This window comes from Scophthalmus maximus, chromosome 3, assembly GCF_022379125.1.
Source record: "Scophthalmus maximus strain ysfricsl-2021 chromosome 3, ASM2237912v1, whole genome shotgun sequence".
Lineage (NCBI taxonomy): Eukaryota > Metazoa > Chordata > Actinopteri > Pleuronectiformes > Scophthalmidae > Scophthalmus > Scophthalmus maximus.
In genome coordinates this window covers 19,201,043-19,220,457 of record NC_061517.1, presented here as the reverse complement: position 1 = coordinate 19,220,457, position 19,415 = coordinate 19,201,043, and the positions used below count along the sequence as shown (strand labels likewise).

General features: G+C 46.1%; 1 protein-coding gene across 1 annotated transcript in view; it reads right to left on the bottom strand.

The window, feature by feature from the left end:
• Window positions 1-16,644, bottom strand: part of tafa5l (TAFA chemokine like family member 5, like) — a 45,914-nt gene extending 29,270 nt beyond the window's left edge. The window contains exons 1-2 of the mRNA XM_035646286.2: window positions 16,423-16,644; window positions 3,642-3,791 (exon numbers count right to left, since the gene is read on the bottom strand). Coding sequence (XP_035502179.1) covers window positions 3,642-3,791; window positions 16,423-16,519 — 247 coding nt within the window. The 5' untranslated portion in view covers window positions 16,520-16,644. The remainder of the gene's footprint in view (window positions 1-3,641; window positions 3,792-16,422) is intronic.
• Between the last annotated feature and the right edge of the window lie 2,771 nt (window positions 16,645-19,415).

The following is a 19,415-nucleotide window of genomic DNA, read 5'->3' as shown; positions in this document are numbered from 1 at the left end:
GCTCTGAACCAAAAGGTCAGAGAGGATATCTGAACAGTGGCAGCATTAGTCCAATTGCGTTCTCATGCAATATGCAGATACTCCACTTGAAAGCCGTGTGATGATGGATATCATCTCGGCTGTCAGCAGAGAGCATTTAAATGAGCCGGCGAGCAACAGGTTCCACCTTTAATGCACTGGGTATTAATGGAGTGTGGGGTGTGGTGCGGCGGGAAGCCAGCGGTAATCAATTTCCTGCTGCTGTAATCATAGTTCTCTGTAAGTTAATTAGCATTAGTTGAGAGGCTTGTGCAGAAAAGAAGAGGTGGTTAAGAGCAGTGTGACACAGGCGGTCGGACTGCGGTCTCGGGTCGGTGCAATTAGATTAAGACCAACGTGAGTCATCGCATGACGGAACTAATGGTGCATCCGATGCATGTGATTGTGATATTGTGAGATCTAATCAGCACCACAGATGGACTGTGTCCACCCCTCCGGTCTCCTCATCTGTCTTATCAGCCCTCCTCTCGATACTGTCCAATGGCACGGGGGAGAGCTCAACAGTATAGGGAAATCGTGTGCGGGGAAGTGGATGAACACGGCACATTCACGAGTGATCCTAAGTCAGCCGGAGTGGTGGACAGGCGGATGCCCGCCGGAGACAACGGAAGAGGCACGAAGTGATTTTCCGATGTCACGGAGGCTGACTAGGAGAGGCCAGATGCAGACTATCAGTCACAGAGTTGGGAGTTAAACGGTCTAAAAGGCACCAAAAGGGCTGACACACAGGGTGATTATTGATCGGCTGGTTGAACAACCAAATTACAATGGCAGTTGCTTTTAATGGAGAGAGGAGCAAGCCCATACATTTTGTTCTATTGGATTTTGGGGGAGTGAGTGTAAGGGCTCTGCTGCTGTCGTCGAAGCCTAGAATAGTAGATTTTCTTCTATCAAAATATTCCTCGACCGTGTTGATATATTGTTTGTGATCAAAAGCTCCTGAACAGCTACTGACTAGGGGCGGCCTTAAGCATCTGGTTCCCCTTTAGAAAAGCTACTGTGGGACGCTACCCCCTCTTCCATGTTGCGACGCCATGTTTCTATTATAGGCCAGATTGGACAGACCATGGCTCTAGAGAGGGAACTTTCATGTTTTTATGTCACCTGAAGGGCCACCGCAGGTTCTCCTACATGCTTGGAAGGAGTGGACGAGGTGGAGGGTATAATCAGCTGGTTGCAATGTGCAACTTCGTGATTAGCTGCCCAGTAAATCCTACACAGTGAACCGCTCACGTCATGTCATGCCAAAGTAACATCGGCGAGGTCGGAAAATAGGTCTTGTTGCGATTGTCCTTTTTCAGTATGTCGTGATATGTCACATTTTGACACATAAAGCACAGGTGCAATTATGAACATCAGCAAAAACTCCATTTGCCTTCAGGTGAGCCAGACGTAGGGCCCTGGTACTGTGCCCGCTGGCTCACCGGAATGGGGGACACAGTGGAACAGAGACGGTGCCTTTCCTGTTATGATTTTTCATGATGTTCTTGTTATGTCAAATATCTGCCAGGAAAAAAAATAGGATTCTAGCAGAGTTAATTGTTCCACATTCCATCGCCTGCCATTATTACTGTTTATTTTGTGTATTTTTAGCCCCGGATGTATTATACTTTAATGTTCATACATACATATGTATAGAGTCATCCTGGGACTGGTCTGCGTGCAGCACGAGTGAGGCTTTAAAGACTTATGTTCCATATTCACATATTTATATTGGGTTTTCACACATTTCCAATTTAATTTTGGTCCCTGCTTAAATCCAGAGGTTAACCAAGACACCCTCTGCAGCACGCTGTCCCTGGGATAGGTTCTACTTAGCCAAAATGCTTATTTTAGTCTATTTCAAGAAAATATTTCAAGGGCCTTGTAATTTGTTCTACACCAAATTGGTGCCTTTGCTAACTTGATTGTTTTCATCTTCACGTAGCTTTGTTGTAAATCTCTGTGGTGTAGCTTGGTAACTGGCTATTAGCTCAATCGTTTATCTTAATTACAATCGCTTCTACGTAAAGTAATTACCAATATCAGTTGTTCATTACCAGGGATAACTGCATTGCTCTATATGGGAGAGAGAAAACACAAGTGCTACACTGAGACAAACAGAAAAAACTTATACACACACCAAAAATCTGTTTTTGTACCAGTTTACCAGCCTCAAAGGAGCTTTACTTTGTTCCTTTTTTGTTAACAGTTAAGCTCGCAAGGTTGCCATAAAGTGTGGCCAACAAATCCACCTACAAGCACCTCTACAGCTAGCTAATGAGCCCGACTCCTTCTTGGCTCGGACCAGTTACATCCTGGAGTCGCTTTGCAATCCCCTAACCCTCCGGTCTCACTAAGTCACCAGTCTTTATGCCAAGCTAAACTAACCAGCTGATTACATGTTGCTTCATATTCACCACACAGACATGACATTTTCCCCAAAATGTCATGTCTGTTGCTTTGCCTAACACAACCATTTGTATCATAACTTGATCAAATTTATGATCAACTTTGTCATGGGTCAAGCGTTCATCCAGTGTTAACTTTGTGCATAAGCAGAGGGAAATTTGGCTTCAAACTAAATACATGTTCAGAGAGATCTTGTACTTTAAATGCAACACAGTAGTGCAAATATTATATATACATATATATATATATATATATATATATATATATATATATATATATATATATATATATATATATATATTTATATATACTCCTGCAAAGGACCCAATAAAGACAGGTACCATGGGTTCTGATCCACTGCCATAATGTTGTGTACATTATATGGTTACCACATGTCAAACAGAGGTCGCTATATGATGGGATTAGTAGTTAATATAATTTGAACAAACAAATAAACTAATAAAATGAATACATTTATTGTAAAATTAGAATTAACGCCTCACGGTTGTACAAAGCCTCCGCCAACCAGCGAAGCTGCAGGAAACATGGTCGCAATCTCTCTTTCTGCTCCTGAGGTATGGCGTTGAATATTGACCAGGAAAAATAGATTTTTCATGGTGAAGTTGTCCTTCGACCTTCCAGGAAGCAAATGTCATCATCTTCAGCGATGTATTCAATTAGACAATTGAAGTTTTGCCATAGTTTTCTTTTGGCAGATGTAGTGAAATTCCTTCCGTCTGGTCTTGAGATATTGCGTTATCGAGGCCAAACATGTGTTTGGTGCGGTCACAGGGACCTTGACATTTAACGGCCAAAATCGAATCAGTTAATCTTGAGTCCAAATAAACGTTTGTGCCAAATTTGAAGGAATTCCCTCAAGACGTTCCTGAGATATCACACTCCTTGAAAATAGGATGGACAGACAACCTAAAGCTGTCGCCGCCGCAGAACCATTTCAATTACATCTAAGGAAAATTTAAGGGAACCTTGTTTTATTATTCTAACATTTAATTATCCACAGGTAGTTGCTACGGCACCAACCTGACTTCACACGCATACACTTGCTCCTTGCAGTGAGGAGAAGGAAAAGCATCCACTTCTCCGAGAGGCATTTCTTCCCTTTCTCTGGCCTGTTGGCCTAGCCCTTGCTCTAACTCGTTCAAAATGAAGTCAATTGCCCTCCACTGGGCGACAGAGGTCACTGAACTTACCGTCTACACAGGCCGGTCTCGCCCTCGTGGTCCCGGCGATCTGGCCTCTCCGGCAGGCGCAGCGGGCTGTCTGCCTGGCAATGGTCCGCCGGGGAACGCTGCTGTCTCTGTTGAGCATCACTATCTCGCAGGTCCCCACTGCCAACTGGCCTGCAATACACAGCGGCCAAGAACACAACACATCACATTAGCCTAACGAGACAGTAATAAACTTATTACAGAGCGGCAACTGGTGTTTGGAGGTACAGACAACAAGGCCGCCTGAATGCAGAGCAGTGTGTTACTCTCATAGAACGTCTCACACGGAAAAATGAGAAAGTGGTTCCGGTGTTTTAACAGCAGCGGGCTACAACGCTCCTTCGGTTTTAATGCAGCATGGCTGGTTGCTCCTGGGATGAAAGTGCCTCGCAAGTGACGATGTGGAAAACAAAAAGTTCCTCCCAGAATCTGTTACAAGGGCATTTTCTATTTGGTTAATCGTAACTGCAAGTTAACAAGCGTACTGGTTTCACGCGACAGCATTGGCGGTTTATTACAATGTCTGAAGCAAACCATATTTTTTATGTGTACCTGACAAAGACCACCTATGCTTTGCAAATACAGACATTACCAAAACCAAGAAGTTGTTGTGCCTAAATCTAACCACACCTCAGAAAACTGTCATATGAGTCGTTCCTTACTGTCACATGCTTTTTCAAACAATAATGTCCGCCATTAAGAACCACCACGTGTTGCTTTGGAAGGTCTCCTCAGATAATTCTCGGTTCTCATTCTCACAATGAGGGAGACACTTTTGTTGTCTAATTAAAAGGGATTGAAATTATGATCAGGACAATCTTAGATTATAATGAACTCAGACATTATATATCATTATATTTCTATGTCATCTTTTTCTATTCATTATATTTGTTTGCTATTTTGAGGGGTACTATTTCACAGGCGGTTCTGAGGTGAATTTAGCTAAATCAAAGCAATAACTTGACTAACATCTTCTCAATGAACAGCCTAAAGTAGAGTTTGAGATCAAAATGTCCAATGTTCAAACTCGCAATTTTTCAATTTGCCAGGGGCAAATAAAACTCTAAATTCTCTGATTTCAGCTTCTTAAATGCGAATATTTTCTGGTTTCTTTGCTCCTCTATGACAGCGAACTGAATATCTTTGATGTGCGAACGACAAAACATCATCTTGGGGGTTTAGGAAACACGATCTTCATTTTTCACAATTTTTATGACATTTTATGGACCAAACAACTAATCAATTAATCGAGAAAATAATCGACCGCTTAATCGATAATGAAAATAATCGTTAGTTGCAGCTGTAGAATTTATTAATGTAACCACCGAATGAAAAATGCTTGACTTGGTTGACAGGCACCGTGTTCCTACAAAAGAATAATTTTTCCAAGTGAAGCTCTACTGAGACGGCAAATGGATGGAGTTTCTTAAAGTGATGATTACCTTGCTCTGAAATCTGTGTGTGTGTGTGTGGGGGGGGGGGGGGGGGTGCTATTTTTATACTTCTATGCATGCACAAATTACTTCAGAGCTCTCCAGCCATTACAAATTGATGGATAACTCCATGGGCAGGGAACTCTGGTTAGCCATGTTTTGGGGTTTAAAGATTGTCACAATATGATCTATAAATTAATTACAGAAACTGGAGACATCTACCAGGGTGTTTGAGCAGCAAACGGAGAACTTGGGAGGGGAAAAAGTTAAACAAAACAAAGAATTTAAGAGTAAATGTTCTTCATCACCTTGACTTTTTCATGTCGGTTACAAAATGTTGATTAAATGCTTGCTGCAAACTTTTCACTCAACTTTCTACTTGGCAATTTGCATAGTGAACTGATTCTAATTTTAATCGTGTTCATTTGAAACCGAGCCGCAGTAGCAGCCACTCAGCGTCCCAACATCGTCCCCGTGTCGAGGTGAAGAGACGAGCCTTTGAGCTCCAGAACTGCAGCCGCAGCTCATGGCTCTGATTCTCATTTCTGATGAGGCACACTGGAAACTTTCCAACAGCCACGGGAAAACAAAGGAAGAGCTGTGACAATCATGTTTCCAGCGTTTGGTTTTATTAAACGAACCCTCGGCGTGGCCTCTTGCAGCTGACAGTGTCACTGCGCACTTTGTGTTGAGGTAGCAGTCTTTGTTTGGGTAAATCATTTAGAAACCTGAGGGAACATTTAATTGTCTTTTATTCAGGCCTCTCCCGGTGTGTTTGAGGGAGTTATTAACTGTTAACAGTCTTGGTTTGCACAGATAAACAAGCTTTAGTTACGGTAGGCTGCTTGAGGGCGACTCCGCTGCTTTCAAAAACAAATATTTCAATATATTAAGATGAAACTTTTCTGCAGCGGACTAAATTTAGCATTCCAAAAAAAAAGAATCAATCTCAAGCGACAGCTGAACAATGCTGTTGTGTGTGAAAGCATCGCACCTCACACAGCTTGAGCTGCATTTTTTATGTAAGTGTAGTTTAAATGATTGTATCATTTATGAAAAGATATATCACAACACATCTGCTGTAGGTTGAACAGTAAAAGCTCGGCGAAATAAAAGTTGAGGGCACTTCCCTCACCTTCGCAGTGATCCGGAAAAAGTAACACAGTTTCTTTGCTTCCTTTTTGTTTCATTGAATGGAAGGCTGCCAGTGAGAGCCATTCAGGCTGACGCTGAAATAAAATCAACTCAGGGAAGGTAGATTAGAGGAGAGTCTGCGCTGCAGTTCCTTTAAGGTCAATCCCTGGCATTCGCCAACCATCACTCCTTTATAGTGCTGCTCCCAGTCGCCTCACAACACCCTCAAAAGGTTCATTAAGTGAGACGCTAACTGCTTTATGGCATGAAATGACGGTAATAATGGCAAAGGTTGGAAGGACTGTTGATCAACACAAATTACTCATAAAATTTCCAGCTACATAAGCGACTAAGTTTTCAGGGCAAGACATGTATTGAAATATTGAAGAGGAGCCTTTCTGCTGATCGCGGTGACCCCATGACCTTTATTTTAGCAACATCATAAGGTCACAATATATCCGACCCGTGGTTGGATTAACCTGCACGGGGAGCCTCAAGGTAAAAAAAAAAAAAAAGGGCTGACCACTCGTTCTTTCAATTCTTGAGAATGTAACATAAGCTTTAAACAATGCCCGAAATTATTACCTGTCAGTTAGTTTATCATAATTTTATCTAAAATAAAAAATTACCTGAGAATATGCTCTAATTGGGCACAATACAAACTGGAGATGGATTTAAAAGGTACTCATGGGCCTGTAACCATTTAACTGCTGAATTAAAAAATGTTACATTTTGCACTTCAGTGAAAGATAAAAGTTACCATCATTTACTTTTATTCCAACCAACAAACTTGAGGATAAAAAATAGTTTTCAAACTTCGTCTTAAAGATGCTCCTTAAATCTAGAGAGCTGAGGTCTTAGCAGCACCCCTATGGCTTGGCAATGAACACGTTTCTTGTTAAATCCACATAAAAACCATAAAAAGTGCATTAAACGGCAATTCACCGTGTTACGGGGAGTTGTGTGCCGGACTATCTCCTGGCTCTGGGTCGTTGCCAGACTCCAAAAAGTTACTAATCTTCTCATCTACCTCGGTCAGAAAGCATCTCCTTATATGTTGAACTGTCCCTTTACTCGTCTTCTCAGCTCAGCTCATGTTGTATTTTAGACGTGAATATTCTCAAACAAATCAATAGACCGCATAACCACGAAACAAGCGACACACTGTGGCTCTCGGGCCCTGGTGGCTCCGCTCTGCTTTGCCTGGTCCCTAGCCCAGCGATATTCCGGACCTACTGTACGTCAAGGTATATGAGTTCCTCAGACTCGGCCGTTCAAATGCAGTAATGCAGCAGCACCATTGTCAGGTGAACTGACCAAAAGTTTTGGCTTGAGACGAAGTAGCTGGAAAGCAATAGTGGCTGAGGCAACATTCAGAGATCCCGGAGGAAAGGGCCGAACGTTGTTGCTGAATCAGTGGCCTTTTTCTCTAGCACCGCGACCAGGTGCAACTTTCTGTTTGTACACATCGAATATTAAATCTTCTGTTGAAATTGGCTTGAAAGCAGTTGAACACCTTCCCACACTCCAGAAGATGAGTGTCAGCACTCACTCATCAGCTGTCCCTTGGCTCCCCTGCCCTCCGTGCCGGCGATTCGAGCTGCCGCCAACGAGGCCTGAGACATTTGCTGAAATACCTTTTGCCCGTCAATAACCACATTCACGGCCGAACTCTCGCCAGGCTAATGGGACGAATCTGCATGGCGATTAATGGATTGCAGGGTTTCTGTTCTCTGCCGAAGCCCCACTTTGTGATTTAGGCTGATAGGGTAGGTGGGTTGTTTGTTTTTTTTACATCAAATTTTTACCTAGTCCAGTGTCGGGAGTCATAAAACACAATCACCTCTACAAAGAAGTGCAATACTCATTCCATTTCATCGCATCAGCCGGGCTGCCCATCCTTCTCCCCCACCCACCATCACCATTACCAGTCAGCACACCCTCCCCCACGCTTTCCGCTGAGGCAAGTCCTCGTGTACTTGCGTGGCTGCTTGGAGGACAGAGGTGCCATCAGATATCAGTTGTCCCTGCCATGTTTCAACACTGGACAGATGAATGGGCTTCATGCAATAAGCCTGAAGGAAGAGAGTAGTAAGGCGGAGGGGTAGTCCAGGCGGGGAGTCGCGAAGTGTGTGGGTGGCGGGGTGCTCTGCAAAGTGCCCTTAGCCACGGCCGGCGTTCCATCATACATACAGGAATTAATTCATGTGACAGAGGGTTTCTGTCACTCAGCACCGCAGACACACTTAGCCTTGGCTCCATTTCACATGACGGCATGTGCGCACAGCCGCGGCGGCGGCGGCGGACGAGGAGCGTGCCCAGTGAAGGACGGCGGCGCGCTGCTGTCCAGGCTTCGGGGCCCTGTCATAGACGACATCTAGAGGGCAACAGGAAGCCGATACGGAGCGCGGAGAGACTTTGCTCTCGGCACCGACTGGCAGCCCGGTGACCTTATCGCTGAATCACAGCACGGCACAAGTGCAAAGTGGCAGCGGCGCACGCACACGCGCATTCAAGCACGCGCGGCTTAGAGCAACGATGTGTCTGGGCTGTACATATCAGCGCTTCGATCAGACACACTGCGGATCACCAAAGCACAGGAGCACAAATATCTTAATATCTCTGCCTGGAATAGGCTGTCAGCAGTCCACAGTTCACAATGTTCCCCTGATTTAATGTGCGTCACTGCAGGACTCAGAACTGGTGGGCATGATGAGGCTATTAAACCAGATGAATTACGCCGGCTGACCCTGCACAACATCCTGCGAAGACAGAAAAGCACAAATTATAATCATCTTTCTGGTAAACATCCCAATCTATTCCAGTTGTTTACTGCGTTATAGACAGTTGTGCTTAACAATCCAACAATGGGCTCATTCCGGCTTATCTCTTCACTTGTTTGTCTCTTTAATTAAGACGGTGCCGATAACTACATTGGCAGTTTGTCCCGACTGATAAACTACTTGTATCAATTCTAACAGGCAATCTCATGAGACACTCCGCGCCGCTGCCGTACTACTCAAACCAGATTGGGAGCTGCGAGAAAGGCTCTGCTTCTCCTCAGGGAATTTGCCCAAAAAATTATATGACAGGCTGCACCGAATGAGCAGTGACAAGGATTCCATTTCCATATTAAAACAATCGCCCTTTATAGATTGTAATTGTACGGGCCGCTAAAAGATGGAAGTTGGGTTTGACAATGTTTTGCTGCAAAGGGGGTGCCTTTTGCGAACTACCGTTCTGATCCATGTTTATTAAGAATTCCGCTTCTTGCAAAGCCAGTGCGGTTAATTATTCATGACAATATGTATTGTATTTGGTATTATTCCCCATTAAGCAACAGCTACAGAAGCACAGCGCTGTTCTGTGCTGGCTTGGCTTAAACACGCTGGCACCGACTGCAACCGGTTTTCCCTGAGCGAGCCAATCAGACTCTAATCATTACACTGGCGTACAAGTAATAAGTGTGTGAGTGATTCTCTTCGTACCGCTGTATGTTCCTTTTGTGAAGTGTCGTTCTCAAGGATCGAAATGGAGCCGCCGACAAAACACCAGTTACGAGAGCATGACAACCTTATTAGCATACATCAAATCAGACGTGAATTCTGCCAATCTTCTGTGGAAGATTTAAAACACTGCGTGAGCCGCTGTGATTGTCAATGACGGATATAGTCAGTCGATAACGATGTGAAGAGACATTTAAACGTAATGCGCACTGACAAAAAACCCCTGATATAACCACTAATCCTAAATCCAGCCAGATATCAGCACACATTGGTATGATACATCTATGCCTTTTTCTTTATAACATTAGACCTCAGGTGGTTTCAACCACACTCAAACACACTCACACACCAATGGCCGTGCAAGGTGCAATATTTGGCTCAGTGTCTGGCTCCAAAATATGGACAGGAGGAGCTGGAAGTGAAAACCACAAATCCTACAATTAATGGATGACCTACCAGCAGGCTGAAACTGTGATTTGAGCGAGGCTGCATTCACCTATTTTCTCTTACAGCACAACTGCTGCCTGCTGGCGAACAACCCTCCATGATAACAGCCGGCAAGGCATTGCCTGGCATCTGATGTCATATCAGAGGAGCTGTATTTATTTCCGTCGCGATACAGCTCTGTGACGAGACAATCTCGGCGGCCGCCTCGATCAACTGACTCATCGTTTGGCCTTTTAAAATGTTCAATAATTGTGATAAATGCCCTGTAAATGCCCATCGCCGCGTCCTGCAGCCTGAGGCGATTGTACCGAATTTGCTTGTTTTGTCCCCCGGCCACTCCACGAGCCACAGATGTGCCCGAGGGACTATCTGTCAGCAATGTTCATCATTTCTGTATCAAAAATGTACTTCAGTTACTTTAATCAATTATCAAAGAAGTTCTCCATTGAGCCAGGCGACTAATCAATTAATATTCCTGCAGCTGATGGTTGCCCACTGATAAATGATTCAAACGAGTAATTGATTGTGAAAATGATTTTCTATTAACAGGGCGACTGATCAATGTGAAATACATCGGCACACCTCGGTTGGACTCTCTGCACGGCGGCGCAAAGACGTCTTCCCCCGCGCACGCTCTGATCTCACGGCTCCGTCTGTTATCAACACCCCGGTATGACATCAGACGGCAGTCTCGCTCGGCTGAGCATATGCCACAGTCAAGGCCGCCACAGCCAAGTGCATCTCATTAGCTTAACAACGCTCGACGCACGCGGCGCGGTCGGCAGCATGTAATGGGACACCAGGTGAGAGAGGCAGATGTTGGACTGACCCCGTGCTACACGCTTTCCCCGACACCACCGTGAATCTGAGAGCAGTGGCAGGGAACATGCGATTTATATTAATGCGCTTGGTTTAAAGGGAATACCGTACCACCACTTTAATTTCACATCCCATTTCAATGCTCTACAGCGGTCCGATCAATATTTATGCAGGCCCAACGACTCTGCGCCGAAGTTGGAGGATGCGGAGTGGTGCCCCCAATATGCAGTTTAATCCGAATCTAACCGGAATGAATCGGGAGCGACGGCGAAGGGGTTAGTGTGGGAGCTTCTGCGGGGACTTGTAGAGAAGACGGGCACGGGACGCCCTTGGAGGGCGACGCTCGTTTGCCCGCTTGCAGTAAAATAGGCAGCGTGGTGGTGGCGCCCTGTCGCCCCGCCGTCCATTGTGTCGAGGAGCGGTCGCAGCTCTCACATCCTCGCGGGCGACACTAGTCGGAGTTTTCTGCTCTTAAAAAGTCCCTAACATGCGAATGTGTGTTGCGTGAAAACGTGGGGGATGTCCCGAGGCTGCACCGGGCACGATTTACATGCCGTCACGAGCACCCAGTGGGGCTGCAGAGAGAGAGAGAGAGAGAGAGAGAGGAGCAATGCGTGCCCGCCGTCTGAGAAGCCAGAGATGCGCTCTATTTGCCCAAATGTAATTCTCATGTCAGGTGTGCACGCTGCTCCGCCCACAGGGAACGACAAATTGAAACTCCTCGTAGCAGCAGTAGGACGGAGCTCCCTCGGGCGGACGCCGCATTCACGAGCGTCAGATTGCTTTCCGTCCTCACTGGAAAGCAGCAGCGCGCTGTATGGCTTGCTCACGTCCCTTTACCGGACTCACTGGCTTTTTGTAGCTCACGTTTTTTTGAAGTCGCAGTTACCACTTGGTAACACGCAAAGCGGCAATTGTGTGACATTGCCAAGGGCAATGTTAAAACGGAAAATATTCCCAGTACCTATACATATCCTGCCAGGGCGGACGCTGTAATTCACGTCTGGCCTTCGACGTGTCTGCGTCCAGTGCACGCGGTGGAGGCTCCTGACAGATTGCTGTTGCAGTGATGCAGCACAATCCGGGGCCGCAGCGATATTAACATGTAGAGTACACTCAGACAAATGGGTTGTGGACCAACACAAGCTCCAGGCACAAAGAGAGAATATGCAATGTGCCTCGCAAAAAGCAAACAGCTCTGCTTGCATGTAACGCAGGGAGGACTGTAAAGCTATGGTGAGTCACTTCACATTTCACTCAGACAACCCTCCAGGATGCCCTCCTACTTTAATGCGAACACAAAGGGAAAAAAGGGATGCGTTCCAGGAGACCACTATGCTCCCCTTTTGTGCTGTACCCTAATGTGTGACTGGGACTTTAATATTCAAGAACCACCCCCGCAGAAAATATGATCACGGCGTCGGGGCAGAAAACGGAGCAGGACACAAGACTGAAGGAACATAATTCAAATCATTTTACACCACTCGGCCGATGATGGAACAGTTTCAAGCCCAGAGCTTTCTGCAGAGGAAAGCAACAATGGTGCACTACACTCAACCACAAGGGAGGTCAAAGCTGACGGCTAGAAAGAATTCATATTCAGGGAGCTATGAGCTTTGTGTGCTGCCAAATTGATTCAGCTGTAAAAAGAAATTTCATTTTGTTCCATAAAGATGCTCATACTTTTACAGCCCCCGCCCCCTATAGGAGCAGGCCTCGATGATTTTGCTTACAATTTACAGCCAAGGTCATAATCAAAGCGAGTGTCCCTTTTGCATGCTTAATGCCGCCACGAAGAAGACTCGAATGAGAATCACCCTTTTCACTTCAAAAAGTATGTAAGTCTCTGCTACCCTGATTAGTTTAATGCTCGGATGGCTCGCCCCGGCTGCCGGAGTTAAAAGAGAATTCCAGCGAAAGATTTTGGAAATCCATCACCCTGGCACCCGGGAACGACTTCCTGTCACCCACACAGGAGCGGATTTGTTAAAGCAGTGAAAGCATCCAGGATCATTAACCGGGATGAAATTATATGTGGACGGGAAACGTCAGAGACACGTCGGGGGGCCACAAGGCCGGGAGGGCGGCCTGACTATGCGAGTCCGTCATCAGCGGAGCCTCGTGTCGACTGTAAAAGCCAAAGTGAGTCACCTTAAAATTTAGTGACACAGCCTGTAGACATTTCTCATGAAATGTGTGCTGTCATTCCCGTCGACAGCTTCCACCGCAGACCAGGATGACAGGACAGATATCGTTGTGTCTGCCACTCAGCTCCGGGACACCGTTGTCTCTTTCTAGATTATTTGTTAACAAGTGCTAGGTAGTTAGGATTATAGATGACACTGGAAAAGACAAACGAAACGAGTGCCAACCACCAGAAACCCTAAAGATGCATTAACAGGAACACAACAATGATCAAAATATCTTGTTAAGATATCGTTTTAACCAAGTGGCAACCCTCCGTGACATCACCCATTGGTTTTGCGAACCGGAGTTTTTGACCAGTGACATCTTTTTTGTTTGTTTTTTAACCAGACGAAGAAGTGGGGGGTTTGGACAGTGCCAGCTGTCAATCACGGTGTATTCAGGCGCCAATGCATGTGGTGATTTATCGACTATTTTACCATGATTTACCAAATGAGCATCATGCTGTATTGAGGAAGAATTGAGACTGAAACCATAAACTCCATAAAGTCATTTTCTCATAGACTTCTATAGAAACTGACATTTTTTTTGGAACCAGGGAGTCGCCCTCTACTGGTCATTCCAGAGAATACAGGCTTCAGGCACTTCCGCATTGGCTTCATTTTCCAGGTTTGTGAGCTCGAAAGCCAAAACAATGAGCTAAAAGCTGTGAATGAAAATAGTTTTATTTTTATACATTTCATTTTATTTCAACGTTAAAAAAAAGAAGAAGCTTTGAACTTCTTCAACAGGAAATCCCCAAAAAGATGTTAGAGTACAAGCTGTTTGAAGTGCTCTGCAGAAGAAGAAGAAAAAGTTAATCGAGGAAATTGCTCTCAAGGTGCTCACTGGACTCATTTGATCACATTTTGTCAATCTGATGAATTGTTATAGTTATCGAGTTACGACAAAGGCAAACTGACCGTTCACCCCTAAATTCCAAATGGAGGTAAGAAACAGTTTCAACCCCCCCACCTCTTCACACCAGTCTACAGAGCCCGACCAATATGGATTGGGGGGGGGGGCGATATCGATATATTAGGGAGTACAGGATTTCCTATACATCGGCCAATTATATATATTTTTCAATCTGTCATTAATTCCTAAGATGTTGCAATCAAACCTTAATGACAAAGAAATGTAATTGAGGATTGATATTTCAGTTCAACCATTTAACTTTGTTGTAAATATCCTATACGTAAAAAAACACAAATACAACTAAATATATTTGCATCAAAAAATTAAACACAATTTCTTTAACGTAAAATGAAAACATAAATGCGGCATTTATTCTGTGCAATAAAATATTCCATATCGGTAAACCAAAGCGGTGACACGGATAGGTCTGTGAAAGGCTCATACCGGCCGATATTATCTGCCAACCGATATATCGGTCGGCTTGTGGTTGACAAAGCAGAGAGAAGTTGCCACCGCTCTCTAACTGCACCGCTGAACCGGAATCTGGTCCAGTGGGGAAAATCCCAGACATTTCCGAAATTTATTGTTGAATAAACTGGCAACGCTGAGCGAGGCTGACAGGCCATTCATCGTGGTGGGTAGCTGGCCCAATGGCCCAATGGCGTGCGCGGACGGGGCTGCTGTGCTTTGATTTCCTGTCTTGGCCACCATGACAGATGAGCCATGGGGAGGGCGGCGGCGGCCACGCAGCCACTCGCCACCACAAGCCTTCACCTCTCTCTGCCCACCGGTTCCCCCACACTTGACACTGCTTCCAGGGCCCCCGGGGGTCGTGGAGGTGGACGTGGTAAAGAGCTGGTGTGTAGTTATGGAAAGTGAAGGGTGCTTTGTCTCTGATAGTGGTGTGTAGTCTGAAAACCACCAAATATCATAAACAGTCTTACAGATGATGAAATGATAAAAGATCTGTAGCCGTTTTCAAGGAGGATTTTTACAATTTCAATTACGGATTTAAAAAGAAATACAATTCACTTGAGTCTTAGAGTTCAGGTCGGAGCTGGAGAGAAGACTGAGCAACGTACAGATCACGTCGCGGCTCAAATCTTATCCAGAGGTTTTAACCATCAGGCCGACGCCCGCAGAATCCATTTACTCTCCGAATATCAAGGGGTGGTGAAGTTCACGAGGGATTGATTGAGTGATTTTCTACAATAACACGCTAATGACATCATTTTCAGCTGAAAATGAGTCAATAATAAGTGGCCGAGGGGAAGGGGGGGGGGGGGGGCGGTGGCTGTGGCTCCTCTGATTATATGCAGAGGCTTGGAAGACAAATAACAATTCACGGCTCGATTCGCGGGTGGCGATAAGCGGCTGGTGACAGTGGCACTCTGGGAGGAAACGCTGCAAATTAGAGGCGAAAGGAGCCCATTTCAGAGCACAGGCAGTTCAATTTTCACATCAGTGTCGACTTTTGTTCCCCGGCAAGCTGTCAAAGACATTGATGTAGGCACTGTCCCACCCCCGCCTACAGCAGTAATTATGCTACTGGCCAATGCCCGATTAAAAAGATCTAATCTGCAAACTCTGTGTTCGACATCTCCCAACAAGTTCCAGTGCTTTAAAGCCTGTTCCCTGCGTCCGCCACGGGCGCTGGGATCCAAACTGTTGTACGTCATGGACTGGAGCCAATGAAGTGCAGGCAAACATCCTTTTGCTTTCTCTCCTGTGTCAGGGTGAAGGTGTAATTGCACCAGTGGATGTATTATTCAGGAGGAGAGCACGGCGTGGATGGATATAGCCCTGACCCCGAGTGAGATTGGGAAGCTCTGAAGGCGGGAGCCCGGCCTTTTCCCCCTGTCTGCTCCCGGAATTAAAACAAGTAAAGTGTGTTGCTTTTTCGCCCTGAAGCTCAATTGTGGCTTCATGAGTCATAATCCCAAAGAGGTAGCAAGGAGTATAGGCACACAGCTAATTAAAATACTATTCACAATTAGCCGACTCACCTTCAAAACAGGCATGTGCTTTAGGATTACTATTCTGAAAATATTGCCACAAACATGAAATGCCAAACTCTTTTCTCTATATCATATGGTTTTAGCCCTACAGGAATATAAGAGTATCAAATCAGATCACAAAATACCATGAAGTACAACAAGGTCACCACAAACTGAGTAGCTATGAGCACAGACGTATGTCAAATCCCTGCAGGGCTTTTTTTTTTTTATTATTATTGGACAGGGTCACAAAACCTGACCAGAGCCCCCCCCCAGAGACAATGCTGCCCCTGACAAAGTCATAAACAGCTGTGATTGCGCTTACCTTCTCTGAGCAGATGGGAGTAGATGAGCCAGAGGAGCAGCAGGCAGCAGAGGGACGCACCGCCACCTGCGGAGAGCGACTTCGCTCCGGACTGCATGCTGCGCCTTCAGCCTTTGACGATCTATCCGAAACTTTGAACGCCCGAGCCCCTCAGAAGTCGAGCAGACGAGCACAGGGGTCGCTAATCCAGTGGTGTCTCCACAGCCTGTTGTCGGCATCCATTTTGAGGTTATAATAGGAGAGGGGCTGATAGTAATCCCCCTTCTTTTTTTTTTTGCTGTTCAGATTCCCTCGGTGAGCCGCATATCCATCCAGGCTGCCCGGCGCGCGCACACACACACACACACACACACACACAAACAGAGAGAGAGACACACACACACACACGCACAGAGGCTGCAATGTCACCCGATTTTGGCCAAGTTTACGCAGCTGGAATTCTCTCGCGGGGCTTCTGCAAACAACCTGGAAGTGTGTCGCCTCCCGCAGCCTCGGTCCCGTCGTGGCACGGGGATGTTGATGATGCTCGGGTGTAAATCCAGCCGCTCAACACGCAGCTCAGCGCCGCTCCGTGCCCTCTTCTCCCCGTCGCGCGCGCTTCGCCGCACTGTCACCGCTCAGTATTGTGCCCAAGCAACTTCTGCGGCGAGGCTCCGTGCGCCTCCGCGCAGAAACGCGCAAAGTCGACCCCGGCGGACACGACGGACACACCGAACAGCGCGGGGAAACTTGTCAGGAAAAAGGAAAACGCATCATTCCAGCAGCCAGCTCCCCCCTCCTCCTCCTCCTCCTCCTCCGTCCTCCCCCCCCGGGAAAAAACAACCCCGGTGTTTGGAAAAAAAAACAGCTATAGGCGCAAGTGCGTCATATGTGGTCAAACACGCACCGCGGCGCGCGCCAAACGGCAACGTCGAGACAAGTGCGCGGCGCAGTGGCGCCGGACGGAACGCACGCAGAGCGCGTCGGTCCCGGCGGTGCGGCGAAGTTGTTGGGCACACTTGTCACCTGTATGAGCCTTTTTTTGTGGAGGCTTGGGGGGGGGGGGGGGGGGGGGGGGGGGGGTATTCTCAGCGACGATGCCCAGCTCCACGGTGGCCGATGAGCGTGTGAACCAGCCTTATTCTGTCCCAGTCAGTTGCATTCACATGCAGGCGACGTCGAATAAGAGGATTCCCCCTCTGCTTCTAAACATTGAAGGCAACGCTGCTGCTGCCACTGCACCCCGATTTGCCTCCGATCTCTCTCCTTCTCTCTCTCTCTCTCTCTCTCTCACACACACACACACACACACACACGGTGTCCTAATTCTTGCCTACAAGGGGGGGGGGGGGAGAACCAAAGCAACTTTGTGCTCCCAGGCTATAAAACCCAATCTGTGGATGATGATGCTTATTTATACTCATGGAGATGTCCCAGCTCAGAGACGCGGAGCCGCACCGACCTCCCTCCACGTCCCGACCTGTTACTTCTCTTTGCGTCTTTCTTTTTTTCCGCGAGCGCCACAACGGCCCCCGAGGGCCCCGCGGTCTGGGGACTACATAGAGTCAACATGTAAGCGCAACCGGCATTCAGGGAAAAACGTGAGAGGATCACATGCGTACGGGAGAAGGGCGCTGTGGCACGGCCAGTGCCTCGAGGCTCTTTATAGCAGACGTAACGTTATTATATACTGCGTAATATCACATCAGGTCTCAAGTGTGCGCACGCAGGGACACATATTTCTTGTGTACATACGACCGGCGTGTGTGTGTGTATGTATGTGTGTGTGTGTGTGTGTGTGAAAGAGAGAGAGAGAGAGAGCTAAAGCTTTGCAGATGCCAGTCTTTCTTCTGAAAGAGCACCATTTAAGACTCCCTTGCCTCTCGGAGACCATTACTATAACTCACCACCTGTCTCTCTCTCTCTCTCTCTCTCACTCTCACTCTCTCACACACACACACACACACACACACACACACAGTCGCACGCGCACGTCATGACCAGTAAATGTGCACTTTATTAGCAGAAGGAGAAGTTCCCTAAATGTGCTGCTGTGCCATCAGCCTCTCACTGAATGGCTTTTATGATGGGGCATTGGCCCAGGCCGAGGCCTGCAACGTCGTCAGAGCAATGAATGAAACATGGCCAGGGACACTTTGTTGATATTCCACCTCATACTGATACATCAGGACGTCATATCTTAAGAACCTGATGGTGTTTTATTCGATGCTTCGCTCTAACCAGCTGCAGCAGCTACCTTGACTTGGCCAATTGTGGAAGAAAAACAGGGCGACAGAGGTGAAGACAGGGAATCAAAAGGTTGTTAGTGACCCCATAATGTAACTCTGTTCAAAATTATCACTCAATGTTCTACAAGATAATGGGTGCGTTGACCTTTGAATATCATTGAACTCATCATCAAAAAATGTTTCTCTTTTTCATTCACAGGTCAACCAAATATTTTTTATTAATTTTATTGATACTTTCTCAGCTATGTTGAATTACTATACTATACTATAGATTATTCTTTTCTCAGCTTTGTTGTATCAGTGGCATATCAGGCCACAGCAATCTCTGATGCATCACTTCAATTAGATTTTTAATTTCATTTTAATGTTAAGAACCCCCCCCCCCCCCCCCCCCCACACACACACACACACACCACCCACACAGCTTAGATGCTCTATTGCGCAGAGATGAGGAGATTCTAAACCATAGACATGTTCTCGGTCGAGAATAAATCTGATTCAGTTTCCAATTTACTGCTTTGAGAAAAAAAACACTAAACTTCTGGCAGACACTACTGATGCAATAACTGCACTTGATAGGTAATATGCCACAAAAAAATCCCCATGAGTTTGTAGTGGTTTACAATCAGAATTTTAATATTCTCTCTACCAAAAAAAATGCAGCAAATGTGCTTTTGCAGTCTTGGATTTTTTGCCTTTTTGTTTCATTGGAAGACTTTTAAGTCCGTCTTGTTTTTTTGCCTTATTAAATCTTTAGTTTCTGCT